General features: G+C 42.3%; 1 protein-coding gene across 1 annotated transcript in view; it reads right to left on the bottom strand.

Moving 5' to 3' along the window:
• Window positions 1–25,338, bottom strand: part of ATP8B2 (ATPase, aminophospholipid transporter, class I, type 8B, member 2) — a gene marked incomplete at its 5' end in the record, with an annotated part of 46,703 nt that extends 21,365 nt beyond the window's left edge. Inside the window, 14 exons of the mRNA XM_009875171.1 lie at window positions 245–360; window positions 1,151–1,339; window positions 2,065–2,230; window positions 3,809–3,852; window positions 7,135–7,343; window positions 8,484–8,680; window positions 13,637–13,725; window positions 14,656–14,814; window positions 18,571–18,653; window positions 19,861–19,931; window positions 20,110–20,182; window positions 21,771–21,832; window positions 22,532–22,630; window positions 25,225–25,338. Coding sequence (XP_009873473.1) covers window positions 245–360; window positions 1,151–1,339; window positions 2,065–2,230; window positions 3,809–3,852; window positions 7,135–7,343; window positions 8,484–8,680; window positions 13,637–13,725; window positions 14,656–14,814; window positions 18,571–18,653; window positions 19,861–19,931; window positions 20,110–20,182; window positions 21,771–21,832; window positions 22,532–22,630; window positions 25,225–25,338 — 1,671 coding nt within the window. The remainder of the gene's footprint in view (window positions 1–244; window positions 361–1,150; window positions 1,340–2,064; window positions 2,231–3,808; window positions 3,853–7,134; window positions 7,344–8,483; window positions 8,681–13,636; window positions 13,726–14,655; window positions 14,815–18,570; window positions 18,654–19,860; window positions 19,932–20,109; window positions 20,183–21,770; window positions 21,833–22,531; window positions 22,631–25,224) is intronic.
• Window positions 25,339–27,053: the final 1,715 nt, after the last annotated feature.

Below are 27,053 nucleotides of genomic sequence, written 5' to 3'. Positions count from 1 at the left end.
ATTTGCCGTCTGTGTCCAGATGCTCTAGAGCAGTTCAGATAGCACCTGGTGCCCACGCTTAGGCAGCTAATTTAAAATCTGAGGCTTTATAAATTGATTTCCCTATCCATTCCATAACTAAAAAATTCAGTGCTTAGGTGCTGTTTCTGAAATCTGTACTTGGCCTCAGTACAAAGTACACTTCCGTATCTGAAGAGGAGGAAACCATCAGCTGCAGAGATGTTGTGCAGAAGGAAACACTTACATTCAGGTGTTCTGTGGTCTCTTCTTTGAGAGAGTCACAGGATGAATGAAGCAGTTCGTAAAGAATGGTGTCAGCACCCTTGCAGTACAAAGTCAAGTCACCTTCTGGACTCCGCACTATGAGGAAAAGAAGTGTTAAAAATCCCAGTCTAAAGCACCTGGGATATACAGCACTTCCATCAAAACAAAGTAATGTTTTTAGGGGTGTTCAGACTCCATCCAGTTTTGGCAGAATCCCAGGAATCAAGACAAGCTTTGCTTACAAAAGATAATGCAACCAACCTTCCACCTTAGCAGTAGCAGCACAGGCACCTGTACCCTTATTGGATTGGTCTGAGCAGGTGCTCTCTTGGACTATGTGGTTCTACCAGGCAGGACTTCAGGCAGAACATCTGCATTCAAAGTCAAAAAATAATTTATTCTTTGACTCTCTTGCTAGAGTTATGATATTGCAATTCCTGAAATATTTGAAGATGTTGTAGAGTTAATAAAGGCTACCAAGGTTCCTGAATAATTTCTCCATTTTAATTTTGGGAAAGTCGGCTTCTCTACTCATTCTTTCTCAGATTTCGCTGCTAATTTTAAAGTTGATTAGAAGGAAGGCCTTTCTTGCATTGTCATGAGCTAAGTTAGATATGTAAAAAGCTTAGTGTCTCCAGGAGGTTGCTCCATCATTATGGTCCAGGTATTAAAATTTTCTCCCACCTGCCTAAGTTAAGTATTTCTCTAGCACTGTTGCTGTGTAATTGAAAAGTCAAGGCAGCCCATCTCAAGAGCATGGAAGTAAAAGTTATTCAGAAGGCATCATGCACAGGAGATCTCCTACGAAAAGGCATCACATCAGAATTAGGGCCAAATTGAGAGCCTAAAAAGTCAGGAAGGAAAGAAGGGAACAAAAGGAACATACCAATAACAGACATTCGCTTGCGAACATTGTTGAAATCAAGAATGGCGAGGAGTTTGTAGATTTTTGTTTCTCCCATTTCCACCACGGTGATGGTCTCTGGTGTGCGAGCCCGGAACACGAATCCAAAGTTTCTTGCAGCAGTGACAAGGGCGCCCTCATCAGGAGACTGGGCCTGATAAACCAAGTTACCTGCCGTGTAAGGGAAAAAATAGTAATGTGGTTTCTGCCTTGTTTCTGAGGCTGAACAAATAAAAACCCAAAGACATTATATAGCAGTTACCCTTTGCTTTTCTGTCTATCCTCAGAGATGCAGCACTAAAAAGCACCTGATGTCTGCACATCCTCATCAAGTCCCATCAACCCATCTTCCATGCTAGTGCAAGAGGCCTGCTAGACTCTTTTGGGGTCTTTTATCACACTCTTTGGAGTCCAACAGATCTCACTGAGAGGTCAACTTCCTTGGATTTAACCCCTTCTTTTTGTATCTGCATATATTTTTCTCATCAGTATTTTCACTTTATGTATGTCAATTAGTGGTTCTGACCTTTAAAACACTGACTGGGATTTGAGGTGACTGACGCAGTACCTGCAGAAACCCTGTGTGAGTGAAGCTACCGAGTTTCCAGCGTTCTTTGCTCTTTGCTTTATGGAACTTGGTGCAGAGTAGAGAAAGAGTAGGGCAAGGCATCTGCCACCTCAGGAAAGCTGTGGCATCCACAGGAACACACGGGGAACAGAGGCCCTGGTCCTTTCTCTTCCCTTGTGGCATCTCCAAATACACTGATTTATGTGTAGCCATGTACTACAGGAAATTAGGGAACCAAAAGAACCAGTAACACCTTCTTTGGAGAGAAGACATACTGTGGCGCAGAGTGAACAGAACCACTCGGTTTGGTGCCTTCAACAAACCTCACCTTCCTTCTTCTCCTCTGGCATCACTGTGTGACAAAGTGAGAGCAGCCGGAAGAACCTGTGTGTTGGAACATCACTCAGCTTCACAGCTTCAACCAGACTGTGGTCGTAGAAGGCAAACTTTGGGTCGGCTAATGGGTTGTATGAGAAATCAACCTTCTCTGTGTTCTGCAAAAATATGGTTCAGTGTTATTTGTGGAGCTGTCACATGCCTGTTACACCAATGCCTGCCCATCATAGCCCCTCTCCCTTCCTTACCCTTACAAAAGGCCCTCTCCTGCAGGGCTGCTCATGACAGAGACTGGTGAGTCTAAGTAAGTGGGAAGTCATGAAAGCTACTGAATCACAGAATGTGACAGGCACTTGACATGCCTTTCAGAGCAGCACTCAGGCTGAGAACCTGATTAGCTAAAGATGCCTCTCTGTATGACAGCAAATGCTCCTACAGGATCCATGCCAAAGGACTTCTACAGTAAAAAACTCCCTGCCTTCAACACACACATGCCTGGAGGCATCATGCTCCTGATATCTATGGCTGCTTGTGACACGGGAATGTGGAAGCCCAAATTAAAACAATTCAAAAGGCCGTGCTCTCCATTCTGTTCACCCAAAGCAAGAAAAAAATCCTGATATGGAAAAAACATGACAGATAAGTGACGTATAGGTTTGACTCCACAGGCAGTGCCCATTTTGTCTAAAAACAAGGAGCTCCAAGCAGAGGAGGGTGTACTGGAGAAATGTCCAGAAGCTCACAGCGTGATGTGTCATGGAGGAATGCACTGCCAAGCCTGCCTGGGATGATTCTAACTCCCGCCCCGTCTCCGATGAGCTCAGAGTTTCCAGGATGGGAGTCATCTTTTTGACCTCTGCAAGCTGACATTTAGTGCTTACTGTAAAAGCACAGACCCACCACATATACACACTCATCTGTGCAGCGAGGTCCAGGCACTGCAACACTGTGGATGTGTGTGCAGCAGGACTCCGCTCTGGTGAGTGTCATGGGCAGGAGGACCTGCTGGGCAGCCTGTTGGCAGGTGACCAGCACCTCTCCCCCAGCAAGTCAGCCCTTTGTGTTTTGCTTCCAGAGCAAGGGCAGTCTGGAGGCAGAGCACTCGGCACATACAGCCATTTTCAGTGGGTAATTTAAGTTCTAAATGGCCTGGAAGTGAATCATTGGAACGAGGAGTGAGATTTTCATCATCATCTTGCTGTTTCTTATTTGGATTACTGCATGCAGTTTTCAGACATTTTAGAAATCCAAGACGTGGGATTGTGCCAGCAAGTAGAGGCTAGTGAGAAATGGAGAAGTCACCCATTTTCACACTTTCAAAAGTCCAGACGTCAGGGCAATTTGACAGTGACTTTGTTGTTGATATGAACTGAATTGTTGTTATAAACTGAATTCACTGATTCCCCATCAAAGCTTTTATTAGCCGCCAGGGATAATAAAATCCACCAATGCCCAAATTTCCAACAAACATCAATCACTAAGTATTCAAGAGGAGCTCTGCTTGCACTGAGATGTTATGGGAAGCTGAGGGAACAGCAGGCACTCCGGCTACCCCATCTTCAGGTTTAAACTAGGCTTACTGGAAGGGAATTAAGCACTGGCAATCCTCTGATATCTGCAAGAGCACACATCCCTATTGTCAGTGTTAAGACCATGAGCTATGACTGGGTGGACTGTGTCCACTAGGCAGGCAGGTTCACTGAAGGCACAGATCCTCATAGGACTTGAGCACTTACCTCATTTATTTCTATTCTTTGTCCGGACATATCATAGACATCACCTGCAAGCAAGAGAAACTGAGGTTATAGCCACAAATACCAGGTTAGTGCAGTCTCTGAGCTTCGCTAAGACAAAAATGGGTTAAGATGTTTTGAAGCTAGTAGCTAATTAAAAAGCTTCAGTAGCATAAATATCTCAACATGGACACTAGGAACTGATGATTCACATAAATCAGTTTCTATGTTAATTCATGACAAAATCCAGAGACTGTTAGATGCTTGAAACACAAAGCAGTTACCATTAAAATGGCTGGCATTTGGGTAAAGAAGACACGGCTCAAGCTGAAGCCAGAAGGAACATAGTGCTAGGTAGGAAACAAAGGTGCTTTCAGCAGTATGCCTTTGTAGCCGTTTGACCCTGGCTGGTGGCCAGGTGCCCACCACAGCTGCTCTATCTAGAAGATACAACAAAGGGCCCATGTTTTGAGATAAGGAAGGGTAGATCACCTGCGGCTACCATCCTGGGCGAAACAGACTCGATTTGTGGAAACTAGTTAATTTTACCTAACAATCGATATCAGAGATGAGTAATGAGAAATAAAAACAGATCTTAAAATAACACCTTTGCCCTGCCCCTCCATTCTTCTTGGGCTTAATATCACCCTCAGTTCATCCATCTCCTCCCTGACAAGTGGTGCAGGGAGACAGTGAGTGGGGTTGTTTTCAGTTCATCTGATATTGTCTCCACCACTGCTTCTTCCTCCGGGGGAGGACTGACTTGTCACTCTTCCCCTGGGCTGTTGTGGGGTCCCTCTCACAGGAGACAATCTTCACACATTTTCTCCAACATGAGTTCTCTCAGGAGAGACAGTTCCTGATGAACTGCCCCAATGTGTCTCTCCATGAGGTGCAGTCTTTCAGGGGAAACTGCTCCAGCATGAGTCTCCCGCAGCGTCGTACAAGTCCTGCCAGCCAACCTGCTCCAGCGTGGGCTTCGTTCTCTCCATGGGCTACAGGTTCTGCCAGAAGCCTGCTCCAGCATGGGCTTCCCACGGGGTCACAGCCCCCTTCAGGCATCCACTTAGTCCAGTGTGGTGTTCTCCACAGGCCACAGATGGACATCTACACCCTGTTACCTTCATGGGCTGCAGGGGGACAGCCTGTTTCACCATGATCTTCACCACGACCTGAGGGACCCTCTGCTCCAGCACCAAGAGCACACCCTCCCACCCCTCTTCACCAACCTTGGTGTCTTCAGGTATTCTCACTCCTCTATATCTCTGCCAGTTGTTTTATGTGGTGGTTCTTTTTTTCCACTTTTCTTAAATACATCTTCACAGAGACGTTCCTATCCTATCACTGATGTGCTCAGCCTTGGCCAGTGATGAGTCTGCCTTTGGAGTTGGCTGGCATTGGCTCTATCAGACCTAGTGGAAGCTTCTAGCAGCTTCTTGCAGAAGTCACCCCTACAGCCCCCCACCACTGAAATCTGGCTAAGCAAGCCCAACGCAGACTTCTCTTACAATTTCTCTTTGGAATGTGAGACAAAATCCAGCTTCTGGATCTCATTGTGTTCACAACAGTCCCTGGACAGCCACGGAGAAGGAGTTGTCGAAGCCCATTCTTCCCAAGTCTAGGTAGCAAAGCTACTCTGTTGAGTTTCCCTGAAATGATGATCCGGCCATTGAAATGGAAGACATCATCTCCAGGAAACGCTATTGAAACTACTTCTGCCTGAAGAAAAATTTCACTTGGAAGGTCTGGACTGTACTCAGTCCAGACAGATGGAACAATTCATAAAAATAACATTGAAATACAGTGAATAACATGAATGATAGATCCATACCTGCACCAGCAACCTCAACTGTGACCAAAGTCAGTTATAGTTACTGGCACACCTTCACAAAAAGCCCTTAGGCTGTAAAAGAAACTCAGAAGTCATCTTTCCTGAGAACTGCACATCAGTTCATTCCCTCGGATCTGTAACCAAGAGGTAAAATTTTGGACACCACCTTCCCAATGGAAGCTTAAGCCTCCAGACTACCTTCTCTGGCAGCAGAACTAATTCAACTTTTCTAACATGGCTTTCTCAAATGCCCCTGAGCAGCAAATCCAAAGAAATACATTCTTAGGAAGAAGCTAAGCACTTAGAAATCAATAGGCGATAAACTATCTGCCTTATTTCCTCATATTTCTCACTCATTTCTTAAAACCACACCCTGTGTCTATGTTAGTGGTGACTTCACTTTGGAAAAGTCAACTAAGGACACACAAATGAGCAGACTGAATATTTTCCAAAGTATTTAGCAACACAAACATCAGCTAGCATAGTAGTGCTGTTTGAGATACAGTGGTCTCCAAATACATACAAACCAAGATTTATAAGAAGAAATAACTTTTTTTTTTAGACCAGCCAACAGCACTGAGAAAATAAATACAAGCTTTCTGGCACACTAGTTCAGCATCAGGTTTTACATAGGCAAAATAAACATCAATCAATGAATAAACAAAGAGTGATTAATTTCTCTAGGGGAATATAATGATGTTAATCAACTAGTCAGTTTGTGAATTGTTAGCACCTCTTGAGCGTTATGAAGAAAAACTGCTTGAGCCCATACAGTGAATGGGCCTTTTAAGTCAATGACTGTTAGTGTCTAACAGAGCTAACAACTTTTGTATTCCATTTTTTTCCCAGTTTCTTGTAAGCTTTTCTCTCTTCTGATAGATGAAGCATGTCAGAGCTAGAGACAAATAATCAGGCCATTGACTAGGTGCCAACTGAAGGTTCAGCTACCTGAACAGTATGTGGAAAACCACTACTCATGACATGAGAAATTTCTGAATGTGAGAGATAACAGTGTGAGAGGCTGGCAAAATTTGCAGATAGCCCCATGAAGGATGATTGATTTCACAAGTGGATAAGAGCAAGCTTGTTATGTGAGTTGTGTGTTATGTTTTGCAGGGTTAGCAATACCTGGGTAACCATGTCAATACCATAAAGGCTAATATTACCTAGGTAGTGATATTAGGAAAAAAAAAATAAATTAAAACTGGGACCAGTGAGGAAAAAGCTATAAGGTGCGGGTTTTTTAGATGGAATGATACTGGGGCAGAAAAAAGCAGGTAAAAGAAGGATAAAAAGGGGAAACAAGGTACAGGAAAACGATATTAAGATATGCAAATTATGTAATCAGGGCTGTCCAGGCATCTTTGATGGGCAGCCTTGCACTTGATCACAGCAGCTTCTTACAAGACACTCTCTTCTGGATGTCACATTTAATCTCTATGTACCAAAAAGCATACAAAGGAATAAAACTAGGAAAATAAGACAAATAGTAACATACCATAGGATTTGCCGTTGATGGAGCACTTGTTGAAACACATAATGTTCTGAGTGAGAGTTCCTGTTTTGTCTGAAAAGATGTATTTGATCTGCCCCAGCTCTTCATTGAGTGTAGTGGTACGGGCCTGAGCAGGTGTGTCTTTCGGCGGGTAATACATTTTACGGTCCCAGTCAATGTAGAAGCTGTTACCCAAGCGTATAATCTCTACACTGGTGGAACAGAAAGAGATGGAATATTCATTACTTTAAAGCACAAGATCTTTATCTTCAGCACCACCATTAGTGATTGCAATTAGAAGGCAACTTTGAAGGTAATGACAGGCTGTACTCATCTGGTTGTCCTCAGATGGCCTTCTAGCAATAAATGCTAGACCAGTTCCCACTGAAACTATCTGTTAGGTTTATAGCAAATACCTTTATTCATACAGCAACCTCTTATAAATGTATTTGAGAGGTTTTGGGAGGTTTTCAGGCAGGACCTGAGGGCTTCACTTGGTGCAGTTTTGAGGGTGGAGCTCAGATAGGATGGTTTCCTGCAGAGCTCTGTGCTGAGCCTGGTGCTGGGGTTGAGCACAGCCATGGCCCAAACAACTCAGAGCTCCAAAACCAGTGAGTCATTGCGTAACTCAGTACAACCAAGAAGACCCATCATCTCGCATGGGACATGAATTTCCACTTTGATGCTGGTGTGACATACTGGAGAGGAGCAGGATTAATTCCTCGTATTTATAGGCACAGAAGAGAGTCTCAGAAGTAAAGCTTTCAGAAGAGTTAGGTGCAATATTAAACCGTACAGGTCTACTCAGTCTACACCTCAGCCTCAAGGTTTTGAGAGCATGAAGGACACATTGCCTACTCTTTATTCCTGCTTGCCGATTTGCAACAGCCAATGCAGCATCACGTTCTCTGGGAAGCGGCAACATTCACCCTGCTTATATAGCACCAAGTGCTCTGGATCTTCAACCTAATTACATCTACTTACCCAGCAATCTACTCCTCACATAAGCCCTACAGCCACCTCAAAAAACATTCACTTTGTCTGATGGGTGGTGCAGGAGGGAGAGAGCAATATGATAACCTTAGTAGGATTCCACCCTTACTCTTACAGCATTCTAAACCTACACCTCCCCTTTAAATGCAAAATCATCCTCTCCTCTTCCAGGACTCATTGCTGTCCCCATGCTAACCCTGACAAAGACCTCTAAAGGCCGCAGAAATATGAAAAGCACGACTGTTGTTGTACCCACTAGGGGGGGTTGCATTTGTTTCTAGGGACAACGCTGTCCCCAGCTCAGGGCAAAAGCTAAACCTTCCCTAAGATGAAACATGAAAGGAGGCTCTGGGACATACCTGACATAGAGTGAAATTGGCACCACCGTGTTTAGAATGATCACGTATGACCAAAACATGAGGAAGCCGGAGTAGGAGGCAGAGTTGACGCCTTCTGCCCAGGGCAGATAGACTTGGAAGTAGTAGCCTTTGTCATATTCCCAGATGCCATTGCCAATGGCTAGGATAAAACACATCAGTGCTAAAAATGCAAAGATCTGCAAAAAAAAATCCACCAAAATATTGTGTTTTAGAAACAAGGAATTTATTATGTACAGGTTATTCAGAAAACCATAGTGACATTAGTTTGTACAGCTTGAATCACAAGAAAATGTTCCTAGGGGTGAAAGAAGAGAAAAAGCAAAGTTCTGACACTTTTACCTCAAGAACAAAATCATACAGTGCAGAGTCTGACAATTTGGAATCAGAAGACCTCAAACAGATGGGGATTTAAGTCTGAAGCAGACATCTAAGCCAGAGTGCTCATAGGCAGCTGGCTGCATTACATGAAAACTCCCTAGAGTTGAGCTGAGCTGCAGCTCCTCAAATACCTGTTTGCATACTTAGGAGTAAAAAACTACCTGGAGCACTTCACCTCGACACCTGATGGATATATCAGACTTTTACTTACTGTTTCTGAAAAACTACAAAAGATAACTTGTAACACAGAAAATCCAGCCCTGTGCAATTTAGAATTCCACACTGGATGCCGTTCTGATGGTTAAAGGAGAGTTAATCGCTGACTCAGAACTACTGATTGCCTTGGTACCTGCCATCGCAATCTGATTATATTTCCTTCGAGCAAACAGAAAGTAACACTAACGAGATGAGTATTCTTGGACTTTAGGGAAGCCTATTTCCTGAAGCCTAAAAGAAACCAGGGGAAGAGCAACTGGAAAGAGAATTTCAAAGTAGTACATCTTCATGAAAACTAGGACTTGCTCAGGAACACCACTGAATAGAAACAAAAACATTACATAGGTCATAATGCATTTCTGATTAAAAGAATAAAAAATATACAGCAATACAATTATTTGGAAAAGCATACAAAAAGAAAGGGAAGAAGGGAACTTAACAGAAATTAATATACACTGCAAGGAACTATACAACTATGAATATCGAAGAGTCATATAGAATATCAAGAAAAGAAAACAGTAAACTCATAAACAGATGTGGAAAAAGTGGACGTGTTCAACAGAGAGTCCTCCAGGAATGAAGGATGAAGGAAGCAGAAGGAAATATCTACCCCGCCTGATGTAGAAGATGGAAAGGATGGATTACGTTCTGTGACAAGGAATTCTGTATAGCTCTGTCTGCTAATAAGAAGTATTTTCAACCCAATGGGTTCAGGTAATTTAAAGATGAAAGCTTAGAGGGTCTACCTGAGAAATTCTCTTAAGCAGTAGGGTTAATTTTTAACAATGCTTTGAAAACTGGGAAGCTCTACTGTAGTAAAACCAGTTCTGCTGACACAGACTTCAAATACTTGAGTTAAAATAACTAATGTCTAACAAAAATGTGGAGATATGGAATCAATAGGCTACACAACAGAGCAATTAAAAACAAACTTTTGCAAGTATGATCATTAGGGAGGAAATATCAGTAAGTTGGGTCATCACATACAAGGCCTTCCAGTAACAACCACATTGAAAGAGTAATTAACCTTTTTAAATAGATGAGGTACAAACATAGAAACATTGCTGGTAAAGCTGACGTATATATTGCTGAGGTAACCTAGGAGAGGAAGAAGGATACTTATACGGAGCGATTTGCCCACTTGGTGAAAATTTCATGTCCAGCCAACTTGAGTTTTAGTACCAAGAATCTGCCAAAAGGTGACTGCAGTAAGTAAAGGTGCTGGGCTGGGTTTCAGGGGACACATTTATTTTCCACATCAGTAGTAGCTTTTCTATGTAATTGTGGGAAGCCCAACAAATTACTTCACTTGTGAAATGGAGACAATGTTTCTTGCTGGTAAGGAATGTGGTGCAATGTTTTTAAACCTCTGTGGCCTGCAGTAAAAACAGACTTCAATTTGTGCTGTTGTAATCATCAAGACTTACAGATATATGAGAAGCACAACCGAGGGACAGGAAATGTCCTTTATTAAACCAATAGCTATAGATACAGAAAAGAGACAAGACCATCTATTTTAGTAGATGTTTCAGTCAGTCAGGCAAAAGACACTACTTCTCTATGCAGACCTTGTGTGTCCTGAGAGAAATTAATTAGAAGAGCCAGCTGGCTCTTCTATCTTACCACTGTACTCTGAAGGATTCCTCACTGCCTCACAGGTTAAAAATTGTCAGTTTGCAGAATATCCATGTAGTAAACTCAATGTGTGATCCAGCAACAGAAATACACACGGGGCAAGATCGTGGCTGAACTTTCCCTTAGCACATCGGCTCCTGCCTACCACTGCACTTGTTTTATGTGCATTTTTTGCTTTATGTGCTTTGGCATGTCAAGACTGTGGTCCCTAACAGCTCAGCTTGTGTGCAGTACTTGTGTTCAGACAAAGTTTACGAACGTGCTGAATGCTTTGAGACAAATGCAAAAGATCGAGCTGCTTATGGCAGCCCCAGAAATTAATTTCTGTGCAGAGAAACGACTGTGTGCAGGGTGTTGTAATCATAACCACAGCTCTGCAAGAGAAGGATGTGAAAAAAGACCTGATCATAGGCTTGTGCATGCTCATGGATGTTCCCAGTGTGAATATCCTCCCTCCCTGCCTCCTGCCCATAGGGTGCCTGTGAAAGATCCTCTGCAGGACCGAGTAGGATTTTTGAAAAGAGGAGGTGAATTTTAACAAGCGTATCCTCTTGGACAGTGAATGCAAGTTGTCTCAGTTTCTTTGCTGGTAACTTAAGCTCTGTTCCAGCATTTGAGGCAATGTGTGGTTTAAGAGGTTAAGGTAACAGCCCTATTTCTCAGAAAATGTGCTCCCTCAAGCCTGCTAAAAAGCAAGTTTTGGAGGAAATAGCACTCCTGGAGCTGGTGGCTGTGTCCCCAGTGAGGGAACATTCACTTCTCTCTCAGATCCCTGAGAAACACTTCCAAATGTAAAAAAAAAAAAATAAAATCTATGGTTTCCATCTGGAAGGGTTCACTTCTGATTAACCCTTGTTAATCTGACAGACCAGAGCGACGTTTAACCAGGTCTCTGTGGGCTAGCCCTCCTTAAACACTGCTTTGTGCCTGGAAGTTTTATGGACAATTAAACACAAAATATCTTTACCAGTGTCAACAGGCAACAAGTTTCATTACACTTAAAATGAGCTATTTATAGCAAGCTGTGACTGCTTTGTATTTCCAAACTCAAGAGCACAACATACTGCTTCTTTTTCTAACCGTATTCTGTCACCTTTGACAATTCATTGAGCTGGAAGGACCTGCTGCCACATCCCCTTGGGTGTGCGGAGAGCCTGGTGCTTAGGGTAGGACAGAGCTTTAATTAGACACCAAAATGTTAGGTGCCTTAAAAATGGGTTAAGGAGAAAAACACATCCTTGGATCCATTAGTGCCCAAGAATCCAGGCAGAGGCTGATGCAATTGGCTGCAACTTGCTCCGTTTTTTAAAGCAGAGCCAGGAGGTAAATTAATCTTGTTTGTGTTCGTGAAAAGAGGCCAAGCAGTCTGAAAGCTTTGGGTGGGACCCTTGACCTGTGAAAGGAGATTTGGCAAATCTTAATGGTATGCTAAATTCGGAGTTCCCAGTTCAGTTTTTCTCTGCTCCATTCCTGTGCCCCGTTGATCCCTCACAGCCCATCCTCCTCTCCAGTTCGAGCACAGCATAGCAGAACATCTAGGAAAATATGAAGTTTTTCAAATACTTGCATAATTTTGAATGTAAGAGACTCATACCTTGTTTCTTTTTGCTGTGTCCTAAAGTGTACAGGTAAAAAAACTGAGGAAAACCAGCTGATGATGGTAAGATTTTCACTTGGCGTAAAGTGGTGTAAGCAAAGACTCAAGAGGGCTTGAAGATGACCCTGGAGTGGCTCTCTATGCTGTGACACTGCTTTACCCCAAATACACACATAGTGACACTCGGAACACTGCTTCACAGTTCTGGGAGTTGGGCTGACTGTTGTTGCTTTGGCACAATTTCAGTCTCACAGAGGCACACGTGGCTCTGTCCACTAACATCTCTCTTCTCTGGATCCAGCTAAAGAGCTTTTGGGATCCTGAAAAGAAGCAGGGGGCTGTGATGAAATGGAAAGTTGGAGAGTGGTGCCATCCTGGAGATGTTCGTGCTGTAAGCCGCAGGGCTGTGGAAGCATGAAGTCATAGAGGGCAAGGGAGAGCTCAGGATAGCCTTGCTGTGATGCTGCTGTTGGGTGCCTTCTCCAGGACTTGGTCCAGCACCTGGACCATGGTCATGCAGCATGCATGAAAAGACATGACGAACTTGTATCCAAAGGGAAATAAAAGTCTGAAACTAAAGAGCTTTACTTGAAGCAATACTGAGCGAAGCAGTGTCAGAGTCTTCCTCCCCTGAGTGGCTTTTAACTTGGGAGGCAAAATTTTGGGAGTCTGTAAAAGAATAATTACCTCTGCCTGGAAGTATTTGCCATTTGTTAAAACCACTTAACCCTCAAATCAGGTCTGTTTTCTAGTTTGAGGGGAATGTCTGCCATATATCATTAGTGTTCTCAAATTTCCCAGCTGCTAAAAACACCAGTTTCTGAGTATTAATGAAACCATGTCTAATATTTTACCCTAATGTGTTAAGATGGAAACTGACGTCATGTAAGTTAACAAACTTCATTACCAAGTCCTGTGCAGATACCACTAGAGATGCCAAGAAATCAGGAGAAAGAGGGAGAACTGCTAATGCTTATTTAAATAGAAGATGACAAAACTACTGAGGAATAAAGGCATTTGCAGTCTTCAAAGTGATTCTTACCAAAAAAATATGCAGAGCAAGGGAGAGGAGAACAAATTAAAAGCTCAGAAGAAAGGTCCTTAGTGCTGTCAATGTAATGGCCTTGCTTTGCAAGATGGGCTGGCAGAGGCGCTGCAGAACTCAGGCTGCTAATAAATTATTACGTAATTTTTCTTTTTATCATTAGTCACTTCTGATATTCCTTCTTTTGTGTGGATAAAGAGGTGGAGCATCTGGAAGTGATGACTACATCTGAAGAAATGAAGACACGTTAATCAGACTTACCACCAACACAAGGACATTCATGAGCCTGTCAATGCTCGTCCGTTTAAAAGTTGTTTTTCCACTGTTCTGCATTAGTTTGGTGTCTGGCCCTGGAGATGAAACACGCTCATGAAATTTCAGTAATAAAGATTAGTCCTTGTACAGCTGACTCCCTCTGAGGCCCCACTGTGCTTTACAGCATAAACACCCATTACAGTTTTCTTGTAGGTACATACGAGCAGTTTACAGAATCGGGCAAATTTAGGCAGAAAAAGGCTAAGTCACTTGCCCTGGATAATATGGTGACAGCCACACCAAGCCATTAATTCTGAATATCGACCCTGCTCTCTTCTTTCAACAGTTGGTCCTCTCAGGTTTAACTACTTTTCACAGCATACCTGATACTGCTGTGTTATTACTGACATATTATACATCATCTCACATGTCTACATCAGTATAGAAACAACAGAAGGTCTATGCCCGTAAAAAGCATAGATCTAATGGTTTACAAGAATATTATTGATGAACCCAGTATTCTAATAGGGATTGAAATCGCGTAGAAATTATGTGGAATTTTTAATTGAATACACTTAAGAATGAAAAATTTTGAACAAGCCTGGCAAGAGGAAGACTCCAATTGACCCAGTGTGGGCCAGTAAAGGTGGATTTAATTCAGCTTTATCCCTAAACCAGTTTAATTCTTCTGTTCTTTCTTACTGACTCATCAAGACTTCTTTCGTGTACTTCGCTGCATGCCTTTCTGAAATAAAAAGTGACTTTAGCTTACTGAGGCACTTAATCAAGATGGAATTGGATGTTTTCATGAAGCATTTGCAATCTACTTTTCTCCTACAGACCACTATAAAAAAATCTCAAGTTAAAATCCCTTTTAATATGCATAGTTTCTAGCCTAGAGTTAAGCCAAGGGACTTAATTTCCAAAGACAAAAATATTTGGTTCCTTTGTGTGTACCAGGTGTGATGTACTTCCACACTAGTGCCACTGTGCTCTGCAATTTGAGCGTCAATTTTTCTACCTACCAGCATAAATAACTAGACCAAAGCACCATTCTGTGTTCCTAATAGTACAGCCTCTCAGCAACATTTTCTCATTGTCCAGGGCATATTTCTCTCCTTGAAGAGTAAGAGTTCCTGTGAACTTGTCCAGTTTGTTATTTGGTGCCTCGCATTTGATTTCACCTGTAAAAGGAAGATAAAAACAAAATGGAAATCTTGTTCCAGAAAGGTGCTGGTCAATGCTGCATTCTCAGCTCTTCCCAAGACAGGGAATATTTCACACTGTAGCTGCAGTCCACTCCTGACCCCATCGTTGCCATCCTGTATCATATATTTACTGATGTTCTGGGATATTGATCCTTTCCCATATTCATGTCACAATGAACAACAACGAACTTGGACTTATCCTATTCTTTGAACACGGCAGTTTTTTACTGGCAGAGTACAAAACAAAGTTCCCATAGCTTTTATGTAGGTGAGAAAAAATGTTGAACCAGCAACATACTTTTAATCATTTCACAGCAAGTTCACAGAGGTAGGATGTCACCGGATAACTTAGATAAAAGTGCTGACCTCACATAATTCCTATTACATTTTCTTTAAAATTGCAGGAACCCAAGTGAGAAAAATCATAGCCTGAAGGCTGCAAAAAAAAGTAATTAACTGTGGTGTCTTTTTTCAACGTTTTTTAATTTCATCTGTTTTATAACTTAAGCCCCAGTGGCACAAGAAAAAAGATGCTGCTACCTTCTTTGGCCATGTGGCTGATTCTGTAAGTGATTGAAAAGCCTGTTTCTATTTCCACACTTTATTTCTTGTAATAAAATGTGTTCACACAAAACTGTAAACACAGATACTTCAGTATAAAAATGATTTTAAATTAACATTTGCTCCTGACGACTAAGATTTAAAGTAGAGCCCTGCAAATATCTTGAAAAGAACTGGAAAATACAAATATGCCTTACTGAAAGGGAATCCAAGAATTCAGTCTGTTCAGTTTATCAGTACGAACATTAAAGTTATTTTGATCACAGGCTGCAAGTATCTACATAAGGATGAGAATTTGCAGAGAATACAGCTCTTCCAGCTATTCTCAGACAAAACACTTCAGGCTCAAGAAGCTGGAAACAAAATCCAGAAAAGTTCAGAAGAAGAGTAAAACTTTAAGTATTGTGGCAGTCTCCACCATGGCAAATTTTAAAATCAAGAATGGATCTCATAGAAAAGTAGTTAATCCCTAGGGCAGGCCAGTCACCAGACTTGATGCACGAAGTGATTAGGAAATTATGTGACATATGTGACATCAGAGCTCATACTAACAACTGTGCTGGTTTTCTGGTTTATCATCTAGCAAATCCCAGAATAATCAGACATGTAGTCCCATAATTTCTAAAAGTCTGCAGTTACCAGACATGTCTCACTGCAGCCCTTACAGCCCCTTGGAAAACACAAATTAAACAGAGGCTTTGCAGGGCAACCTGAAGCACAGCACAGTGAGACTTGATCCCCCAGCCCAGGAAGACTCGACTAGATCCTCCACCAGCACCTCTCCTTGTGCCAGCTGAGGGACAACGCTCATGTGAGAACCTTGTATGCCAGCATTCACATCTGCTTTCCAACGAATGAGTCGGTCTGCCTTACTGATCTGCTGATTTTGAGATAGAAGAGATTCATCTGATTTAGACCAATCGCGAAAAAAAGTCAGAAGCTCTAGGGATTCACCCAATATGCCAACACTGACCCCAGTAACTCCGCACCTGAAGACACCTCAGGAAGGCTCCAGTCTCCTCCTCCCATTAAGAGCAAGGGGACAACTGAATGCCTTTCACCTGAAAGAGTTAAATACCGGCCAAGGCTGCACGTGATCAGCAGTAGGTAACTGAAAAGTATTGTTTCCTTTCACATCTCCCAGTTCCCCAAATCAAATAAAGAAGTTCAGCGTTTTGCAACCATCTGCCTTATCTGAACCATCGCCATGTCAACAAACTTCATAACTCACATTAAGAATTCCACTGAGTGCCTGTATTAGCTGCTCAACCCTTTCCTCTCTTCCTGTCTTAAGAAGTAATTAGATAAAGAGTTACATAAATATTTAAATACTTCTACAGAGGTTTGCTGGGGAAATGCAAGGTTGACTCCTGTTCCAGGCACTCTTCCCAGTATTCTGCCAAATATAAACCATCCTGGGAAACATTTAATTCATTCTAAGTATTGCAAAGAGGCCACTTTTATTTACAGTATAACTAAAATAGAGATATAAAGGACAAGTAAATATTTGATTTTAAAAAGAGGATTTTCTTCCAAAACATTTTAAAGTATTTTTTCAATTATACAGTTTCAAGTATGCATCATTACACAGAAAATCCTTTGAAAATTACTTAGGATGAAGATTTTGGTTATTAATTGATACATATTGTAGCCTCTTCAGGAAAATAATTAAGGCATGCCACTCTGACTATTAACATAAAGCATCTAACTGCACCTGTAAAAACATATTTCTCAAGATCTAAAGCACTGAGAACCTCAGTCATCTCTTAGAGAAATCCTGTTGTACTGAGCTGACACTCAGCTAAGACCACACACACTATTTCATAAAATCTCAGTGAAGTAAGCAGAGCAGAGTCTATGCCTTTGGATGACTCTACCAGAGATAGTCCCAGCTGTGCTACCTACTGCCATGTCACCACTCTTTGTCCAGGAATCATCTATTTACTGTGTTATTTCAAAAAGAATTTTTTAAAGACTATTTTTGAAATTTTTAAAAATTCTTTTTGAATTTTTTAAAAACTCTTTTTCTTCTTTATCTAAAAATATTTCCTCAGAGCTTGCAGTCCTTGAGACGTGCCAAGGATAGCAACATTCAATCCATCCCTTTCCATATTGACTCTTCCTATGATTCTGCCCTCCTAGCTAAGCCATCAGGGCACTGCGGAGCATAGCTAACACTGCTTTGTCTGTTTCTTCATCCTCTCTCTGCTGACAGATGATGTGTGAGCATGGAGTATTCTAGTTTTGGCAGGTCTGGCTCCTTTCTCTATATGTGCTACTGTATAATACGTTGTACCCAGTGACAGGAAACACAAAATCACAGAGTTGTTGTAGCTGGAAAAGACCTCTGAGATCATTAAGTCCAGCCTATGACTTGTGGGAATGGGTCAAAGCTGCACCAGGAGAGGTTTAAACTGGACATTAGGAAGCATTTGTTTGCCAGAAGGGTGGTCGAACCCTGGAACAGGCTTCCTAGAGAGGTGTTCAGTGCCCCAAGCCTATCAGTGTTTAAGAGGCATTTGGACAATGCTCTTAACAACATACTTTAACTTTTGATCAGCCCTGAAGTGGTCAGGCAGATGATCGTTGTAGGCCCCTTCCAACTGAAATCCATTCTATTCTATTCTATTGATCGTTGTAGGCCCCTTCCAACTGAAATCCATTCTATTCTATTCTATTCTATTCTGTTCTGTTCTGTTCTGTTCTGTCCTCTCCTGTCCTCTCCTGTCTTGTCCTGTCCTGTTCCATCCTATTCTAGTCCATTCTATTCTACTCTATATTTCATATACAAAACAGTGCTAAGAAAGGATATGTTGCCTGTTAACCACATCCACATTGCTTGTCATTAAATGTCTTAAAATGCAGTCTTTACTGCAGGATAGAAATGCTGGGAGAGCAAGGCTTCAGGAAGGGAAGTAGTCACCTGTCTTGTGTGCACAGAGTTAATCCTTAGATCTGCACCATGCCTGGAAATTGCTGCTTCTCAGAAGCTCAGTGTAATCGATGCATCAGCATTGCTGCATCAATGTAAAAGAGCAGCATGAAAATATTTTGAGATCTGGACTCCGATCAGGAAGAAGGCGACAGCCTGGAAGGAAGACTCCCAGGCACCCTCCAGACTCTGGGGTCTGGGCAAATCCTCCAGAAAGTAGATTTTCCATGTAGACTCACCATTGAACTCTGTCAGTTTCTGAAGATCTTCTCCGAGCTCTGCAGTGACTGTCAGTGCCTGCTTCACCTTCAGGTTTGTTTCACTGTAACAAATAACACCAGAGAAAAACAGGAACTGAAAATTCAATCTGAACTGAAAGCTGTCCCTGAAAATCACTTCTGTTCTTGAGCACAGTCTTTTCCCTTAGACATCTGATGGATCATGCCATTGTCGGCCTTTTTTTTCCCTGGAAAGGCAGAGAAATTCCAGACACGGTACCATGGTACCAAAGACAAGGCAGAGGAGATCTGGACATGGCACCATGGTGCGACAATACCAAAGAGAGGTAAGGTGGCTCTGTCTTCTCATTTTCACTGCAAAGTGCAAAACCAGGCATCTCAGCAACCTGAGCAGCTCACTGTCTCTCTTGCCACTTAGACCACACTGATCTTTGAGGTATCTGAGCGTAGAGGAGAGCTCTGGATCTTCTGCCATGGTGTTGTGGTCCTGAAGTGCACTCAAACCCTGGGACTAGCTAGATGAGGAGTTTGAAATGTCAAGGAAACACTGCATTTTTTCAGAGTCTCCTGGCACGTGCATGCACAGGAACTACCAGCTTATTTTCAGCAGAAATCAGGCTGGGAAAGTCCAGAGGGCTGTCTGTAGGGTACTGGGAGAGATGCAATTTCTTGGTCTCTCTGATCTTGCTGAGGCTTTCAAGCTGATGCCAGCTCCGGGCAATGCAGAAGAGGTAATGGAAATTGGGTCATAAAGGTGAGGCCAGATAAAGTTTATTCCAATTTATACAAATTAGTTGCAGCCCTCTGACTTGTGGTCAATTGTGTCTTGGAGTGAACAACGTTTGGAAGCCTTTGCAGTGTGTGGCGTGTGTATTAATGTTATGGTGTAGCAGTCCAAAGGAGATTATTGGAGGTTTTCCTTGTGATTATCTCACACAGATAATCTGGCTAAGAGAAAAGACTAAGGGAGACACGAGAAGCAGAAAGCTTCTGCCAGTGACCTGGAATAGCACAAGAACACAGTTCAAACTAACTCTCAGCGTTAGGAGAACTGTCAGTAAAAATAAAAGGAAAAAGTCCCCTCTACACATGATATTTGCATGGAAAGAGGCAAAAAATATCCACCAGAAGATGTTCTTTTCAAGATATCTACCCAAAGTCTATTCTATTTACTAGGAAGCTGTTGCTACAAGAGATATTACAGGTAAGGTCTCGTCATGCTGGGTCAGCAGAGGAGACCTGGCCTCATGCTGGCAGTGGTGATTGCAGCTGCGGGCCAGGTTCACTTACCCATCCAGTTCCGCTGTCTCGATGTACGTCAGGCTGTGTGGCTCGCTGCTGGAGAGCAACAGTAGGTCGGCCTGAACATGAACAGACAGACTTGGCGTGAGTCCACGCGGTCAGAGAGCATGGTACCACATGGTACCACAATGCTATGTGTGGTTTCTGCGCGCGGCCAGTCTCTGAGGTAGTTATCATCACTATTGACTCAACTACAGAGATTAGCTGTGAGCAGGATGGAGAGAAGAATGTACTCACTGTCACAAAGTTGTTGTTTTCTAGTTTTATTATATCCCCCACTTGGACATTCATCCATTTTTCATCCTTTAACCTGCAAGAAAACTCCTAGTAAGTAAGCACATAAAGCAAATGGCCCTTGCGAAAGTAGGATGTTCAGCTCTGCTCTCTAAGCCAGACTGTAGGTGTCACCAGGACTTGGGCTGTTGATAAGGTGGAGCAGAGTCTGCCATGATGTGGCCTGACCCATGCTAAGCTAAGGGAACACCACAATATTAAAAAAAAAAGGTAAAAAAATAACAGTGGTTGGGGTGACCCATGCAGGCTTGAGAATAAGCCCCGCAATAATTTCACAGCCTGTGTCCACTATTCTTCTCTCTGGACTGACTAATACCTTCCTCCTCTTCAAGGCCTCAACTGCCTCAGGGGAAAAAAAAAAAAATCTCTACTTCGTGTAACAGAGTTACCAAACACCTGGGAAAATTTCCAGTTGTATTAGTTTTTCTAAGTGGTACCGAGGGCCAGAGCAACAGATGGGGCTGTCAGGAAGGTCCATGCAGGTGCTCTGGCTGTGCATATGCCTGACTAAGCTTAAGTCTGTGTGGCCTTGAAGGCATCAGGCAAGATGTGCACGTGGACAGACAGACAAACTGCTCATGTCAACGTAACCAAGTCATGACAGGTGTAAAGGCAGAATTTAGAGGTGAGAGATGTCAAGAGCTAAATCAAAAAGAGACTGGGCATTCAAGCTTGGGTTCAGCTCAGCCTTGATTTTTCAGTGTTGGTTGGAGTTGAGCAGGACCTATGGTTTCTGGGTTTTGATCAAAGGTAAAATATTAGAAAATTTCTATTTCATTCTATGCTTCCTAGACACAGTAACTAATACACAGTAAACTAAGAAATTAGTTTACTTAGCAGAAAGTACAAAAAGCATATTCCTATTCTTCAGCTTCTAGTTATATTTTTAAATGTTTGGTCATCTGTTCAAGTTTACACAACCTATATGCTATTTATATTACAGAAAAAAATCATTAGAGACTTCACAGCTGTCTACAGCTGTGTCCTACACACAGTTGGACTCCATGGAGCTGCAAATAAACATCACATGTGTGTGCCACACAAGCCAAAGCCTCTGCTATTTCTTTTTTTTTTTCTCTTTTTTTTCAGCAAAGAACAGTGCTAGGAGTACAACTTCCAAAGCACGCACTGAAAAAATTTTAAGTACATTTAATTCAGAATTGCTACACATGCTCAAAGTGTTATGACACATATGAGGAAGTTTTTCCTGCTTCTGAATTTAAATAACTTGTTGATAATACCTATTTTTGCTTAATGCAGAAATAAATGCTGTAGACGTCAACGGACATGGGAAGACAGCCTTGGTTGTCACTTCTAGGGCAAGGAGTAAAATCATACAGAACTCTCAAAGTATCATTTATTTAAATATGTATATTTCCAGGAACTGAAATAGTTTACTTTTTGTCAGTGCAAGGTTACAGCCATAATGACTGCACTGATTGTAGTACCGTGTCTTGGGTTCATTAATCAGACAGTCCATGGTGAACTAATGATGTGAAAGGCAATTAAATTTTAAATTGCTAAGTTGTCCTTGGGAATCACACAGGAAAAAAAATATTATTAATAGAATGCTCTTCCCAGCAAGCAAAAGAAAAAGGACTTACATGCCATTGATGAGGACCTGGACTGGGCGGTTGTTGACGTGTTTGTCGCTTTTGTGTCGATTCTGAAAATATATTATCAGTATGTTAAAACACATTTCCAGGAAAACAAGCACATGAGAGCTGTATGCAGTTCATTAACACTTCAGGCTGAATGGGTCTGGCAGGCTAGAGTCACATCTGAGTCATTGTCGAACCCATGTTTTCACTAGTAACAGAGGACATAACTGAACTACAAAGAGCAACAGGCAACACGGGGCTTGCTCTTGAAGGGAAGAAGGATGGTAGGGCATTACATGTCAATTAGCACAGTCCTGACTCAACTGGTGGAGGTCCTGCCTGCCACACAATTGCAAGCTAAGTACCCAGGGAAATCCATTGCTCTGCTTTGATATGGAAAGTGGCCACAGATGTTCTGGCGTTGCTCCCTGAGAGAGCTCCTCCCCACCTTTCACCTGCCCGCTTGTGAAGTCGCACTGAGTCTCCGTAGAGCATCAAGAGAAATTAAATAACAAGATAAAAACAGATGCCATTTCAGAGAAAGTCAATGGAGCTACTGGGCTGCTCAACAATTTGGAAATTCTAGCTCCTTTTTAGGTAATAATCCATAGATTTGGTGATCTAATCTCAGGCCCCATCTTGACCACAGACCAGTTCTTCAACTGCCTGCCACAGGCTGTGTTTATTTTAAGCAATTTGCTTTAGTCACTATGCTAAGAATCACAGGCAAACTCCAAGGTACAGGTCAGCAAGACAGGTCTTACAAAATCATCGATAGCATCCTTGACTCCCGATACAGCCAGCACCAGCACTAGCGGCACCACCGTTGTAAACCACGACAGCGAGGAAACCTGAGGAATCAACTGTAGGAATAAAAAATCTGAGTTGAGGAACTTCCTGCCAGTTCACCAGATGGACAGAAACAAAACATTATTATCTGTGGAAGCTGTAGTGGACATTTTTCTGTGACACTGAGTACCTCATGTCACGAGTGATTGCAGAGCGACTGGCATGGCACAGGCACTGCTCTAGCAGCGAGGCTGCCATTGTTTTTCTCATTCTCCTCCCCAAACCAAAGGTGTTGGAAGTTATAAAGTGCCAGATTTTCACTACTGACGACAGCCGTGTGCTATCAGCCGTTCTGGCCTCTGCCCCTATTGACAGCATCTGGATTATTTGGTTATTGTTAACAGTAGAACCAAATGCTCTCTAACTATGAATAGCAGAAAGTCTCTATCCTCCACATGGGCTGATAAAAATGAAAGGTAGCACTGTTTTAATGTTGAGCTGCCTGTGATGAGAGGTGAGTTATTTGATTTTTTTTCTAATTATCAAGTTTTTAAAGCTGAATGCACCATTTATATGGCCATTGAGAGCGGTGTTAGGATTTAGCATCCAAATCCCACTGAAACTCCTCTGATAGTCTTTTCTGATAATGAAAATGTCTTCTTCCTAAGCAGAAATATTTATAAGAGTATAATGAAATGATATTTATCTGCCTCTAATTCAGGCTTTGAAGACTTCTCCCTGCCTAGACAGGTCATCCACTGTGTGGATAAAGACAGAATAAAGACAGAAACGCAGCTCTATCACTTCTGTGTGACCCCACAAATACGGGACAGCCAGGGAACCCACACTTTGCTTATGAAACAAGGTGTTATTTAGGATATAAACACCGAGCTGTCAGGAAGTGCAGTGGGTTGTTTTTTCTTGTTGTTTGTAACATTAGGACTGCAAAGTCCCCAGTGGATTTCTCTGGAGAGGTGGCACATAGTGAGAGGACCCAAGAATTGAAGGCAACTCTGTCATGCCTTCTGTGAAGCAGAGATGGTTGTCTCAGCCCAACGCAGCTCTCCCCTTTATCTGAAAGAACGTGACTAATGATGGAAGCAATGTCGTACCACCATCACTGTGTCCGTCAGAGTGGATCTCACCAGTATCAGCTCTGTGTGTGACACTAAAGCAGCTGCTGGTCTTTGGGATTACTCCTTCTGCTGCACTGTCACAACCCAGATCCTACAGCCAGGAGGAGTGAAGTTTAGAGGCAAACACAGCCCTGCTCAGCTGTGGAGGCTGCAGAGACACGTAACTGCTACCTTCTCACCTAACTGGGAATATGCATGTCCTGCTGGGACATGGAGAGGCAGATGCCCCACAGGCCATGCATCACATCCTCTCCTGATGAAGGAAGAGATACTCCCAGTGCTACAGGGATGGAGCAAGTGGGCAGAAGAGCAAAAAAAATTAATGGAGGAACGTGAATATTAAAGACTAATGGCTGTCCTCTTTAGCCGACCTTGATGGAGGTGGCAGGAAAAGCTGCATACTTTTATATACAGTAGCTCCTAAATAGTTCAGCAGAAGACACAGTGGAATAATTTCAGGCAAATAGTTTGAAATGCTATGAATTTGATAGACAAATAGCTAGAGTGCGGTACAACAATACAGGCACAGTGTTGTTAGCTTAGCTGAAAAGGCACTTTCACTAGTGTCTTGAAAAATATACATGGGCTGAAATTTCCCAGATTCATTCTCTGTAAATAAGCAAAGAAGTCTGTGTGTGGTTTGCTACAGGCTTCACAAAATTTTACCTGTGCTTTTTTTCGAGTTGAAATTGAAAAACAGCACTTGAAAAAGGTAATTTTGCAAATTTGTGGGCACTGAAAAGGCCAAATCTAAAACATTGTACTTGAAACATAATCAAAATTATACCCTGTTTTTTTGTTAATGTGTGTTCCAGTAGGACTCAAGAACAACAGAGTACACTGCATTTATCCATATTCTAGCAAAGTGCAAAGGGGCAGAAATCCTGATACCAATTTTTCCGGTGCATTTGGCTTTCAGAGCAGTATTATCAGCAGCGATGGGTGAAGTGCAACACAAACCCACAAGGTTCGGTGGAGTGGCCAGAGTCTGACACTCATGTTAGACACCTTCCTCACTCTGCTGAGCAGGGACCAGCAATATTCAGCTCTATGCAAACTAGTCCCAACCTTGTGCCTTCCTGATGTTAACTCCTTCCTTCCCAGGGAAGCCATACAGGTTACAAATTTGCCTTTCCTCTTGTGGTCTCCATTGAGACCGCCAATGGAATTTGCCTTTAAAGCTATGGGTAAGAAACAACTTTCTTTTGTACTACAGGAGGAATAAGTAATGCAAACCCTAGGACAGCTGGGAGCGTTTGGATGTAGACACAAAGGGGTAGTAGGACAGGGCATGAAAAAGGCATACACTTTGTTGAAAACTTTAATTAAATTTTTTCTCTTCGTTTAGTTCAAACCCTCATACCCAAAGGTAAGAGAAGAAATTGCTTTTTTTTCTGCCCTACTTTCTGTCTGCTTTAAGGTTTTACTACAATGCTAATTCATAGCTTGTACTTTATAACAACTGTCAATACATAGATCGGCTTTGATAACAGACAGAGCAATCTGCTAGAAACAGCACAGTGAATCCATACCTGCAAAATCAGCAAGAAAAGAAAGTAAGCATTGGCTATCCGCTGAAACTGTTCAAACAAGTTGAGAGGCAGGAAAGTGAAGAAGTTGTATTTCGATGTTTTAATTGAATTGTTCTGTAGGGGGGAAAAAAAAGGAAAATAAATAGGACTGGTAAAACAGGAAAAAAAATTAGATCACAACCCATTTCAACTGTGGTTTTACTTGCTTATATTTAGCAATAGCATTGTTTCCAACAGAAGCTTAAAAAACATTTCCTTTTTCCCCCCACAATCATGCCAAGCCTGGATAAACAGACAGAATTCCTCTTGGAAAATGAAGAAAACATCATCCTCAGTTTATGCCAGTGCAACTGCAGGTAGATAAAGACACATTTAGTAGCTCAAAAAGAAAAGATGCATCTTCCTTTTATCATTAGTCTTTCTAATAACACAATGCACAAATAGAATTAAAAACGGTAACCAGATTGCAACAATTTTGTTGGCAACATCCACACAGCTGTGTTGAAAAACACAGACTAGGTCAACTGTCTATGACTTGTCAGAGACCCTGAAACTCCGTTTGGGTGGACAACCCACAGGATCTATGGGTCCTGCTGGGAGCACAATATGACATTAATTTCAGCTGATTCAGCAGCCTCTCAACTCAGGAATTCAGAGAAGTGGCTTGTTTCTATTCCACAAAGATCACTTGAATGCAGTGTTGTGTAAACAGACACTAATATGAGAAGTCACCATTTCAGTAAGCGAGTTGCAGTTTGTTCTCTATTTCCAGTTTCCTTTTCTAAGTGCAGACGGCTCTTCCAGACACCAGCAATGGCTGCTCCGCTATCTGTCTTCTTCAAACCGGAGGAAGACCCAGGCTCGAGAATACAGAATTGGGTATTTTATTACCCAAAGATAAGATCACTCTGGTCAAATTCTGTCCACCTCATATTCAGACTCAATCTATTATACTGAGCCCACCAGCTTGGCCTGTACTTTCAGCTTTCAGGTGTGCTAGGTTTTCCCTTCACATGGAGTTTATTAAGCACTTATCCAGGTTTAGTCGTGGATGCACACATGCCATCTGTTGCCGGCACATCTAAAATTTCCCTCTTAGAAGCTCTATAGGAAATGCCTGTTGACCTCCTGCCAGGGAACCTAAGGTGTAACAGCACAAGGAAGCAGGTATTACACAGTGTATGTTCATTCAGTGGTAAATTTGCTGGTTCAACGGAAGAGAAAGTGGTGACTGTAGTATTGTAATAGCCTTTAGATATTGTTAAGCTGATGGGAGAACAGGAGCTACTAAGTATGAATCACAGTCCACTTCCAGTACATGCATTAAGCCAGGATCTCAGCATCTAAACTGACACACAGCAGCATGTTTCCACCATTCAGATAATTCAGCTTGCCCCAGGAAGGTGTGTGTGGAAAGCTATTCCATTTTAGGCAGTTACTGGATTTTGCTATGTCCACAGAGAAAGTACAGCAACATTCTTCAGCATTAATTTCATGTTTTATCCCTTGTACAAGCCCATAAATCAGTGTCTGAAAATGCAGAGATGGAAACACCCTTTGTGGAAGACCTAGTCAAATCCTCCCATCAATTGCACTCAGCAAGAAAATATGTTTATCAATGATCATCATATAAACAATATGGCCTGTTTCATAGAATCATAGAATCATAGAATGGCCTAGGCTGGAAGGGACCTTAGAGATCATCTAGTCCAACCTCCCTGTCATGGGCAGGGACGCCTCTCAACTAGATCAGGCTACTCAAGGCTCTGTCCAACCTGGCCTTGAACACCTCCAGGGAGGGGGCAGCCACAACGTCTCTGGGCAATTTA

This window comes from Apaloderma vittatum, unplaced genomic scaffold (assembly GCF_000703405.1).
Source record: "Apaloderma vittatum isolate BGI_N311 unplaced genomic scaffold, ASM70340v1 scaffold13998, whole genome shotgun sequence".
Taxonomy (NCBI): domain Eukaryota; kingdom Metazoa; phylum Chordata; class Aves; order Trogoniformes; family Trogonidae; genus Apaloderma; species Apaloderma vittatum.
Note: the sequence above shows the minus strand (reverse complement) of the source record. Positions and strands in the feature narration are given on the sequence as shown.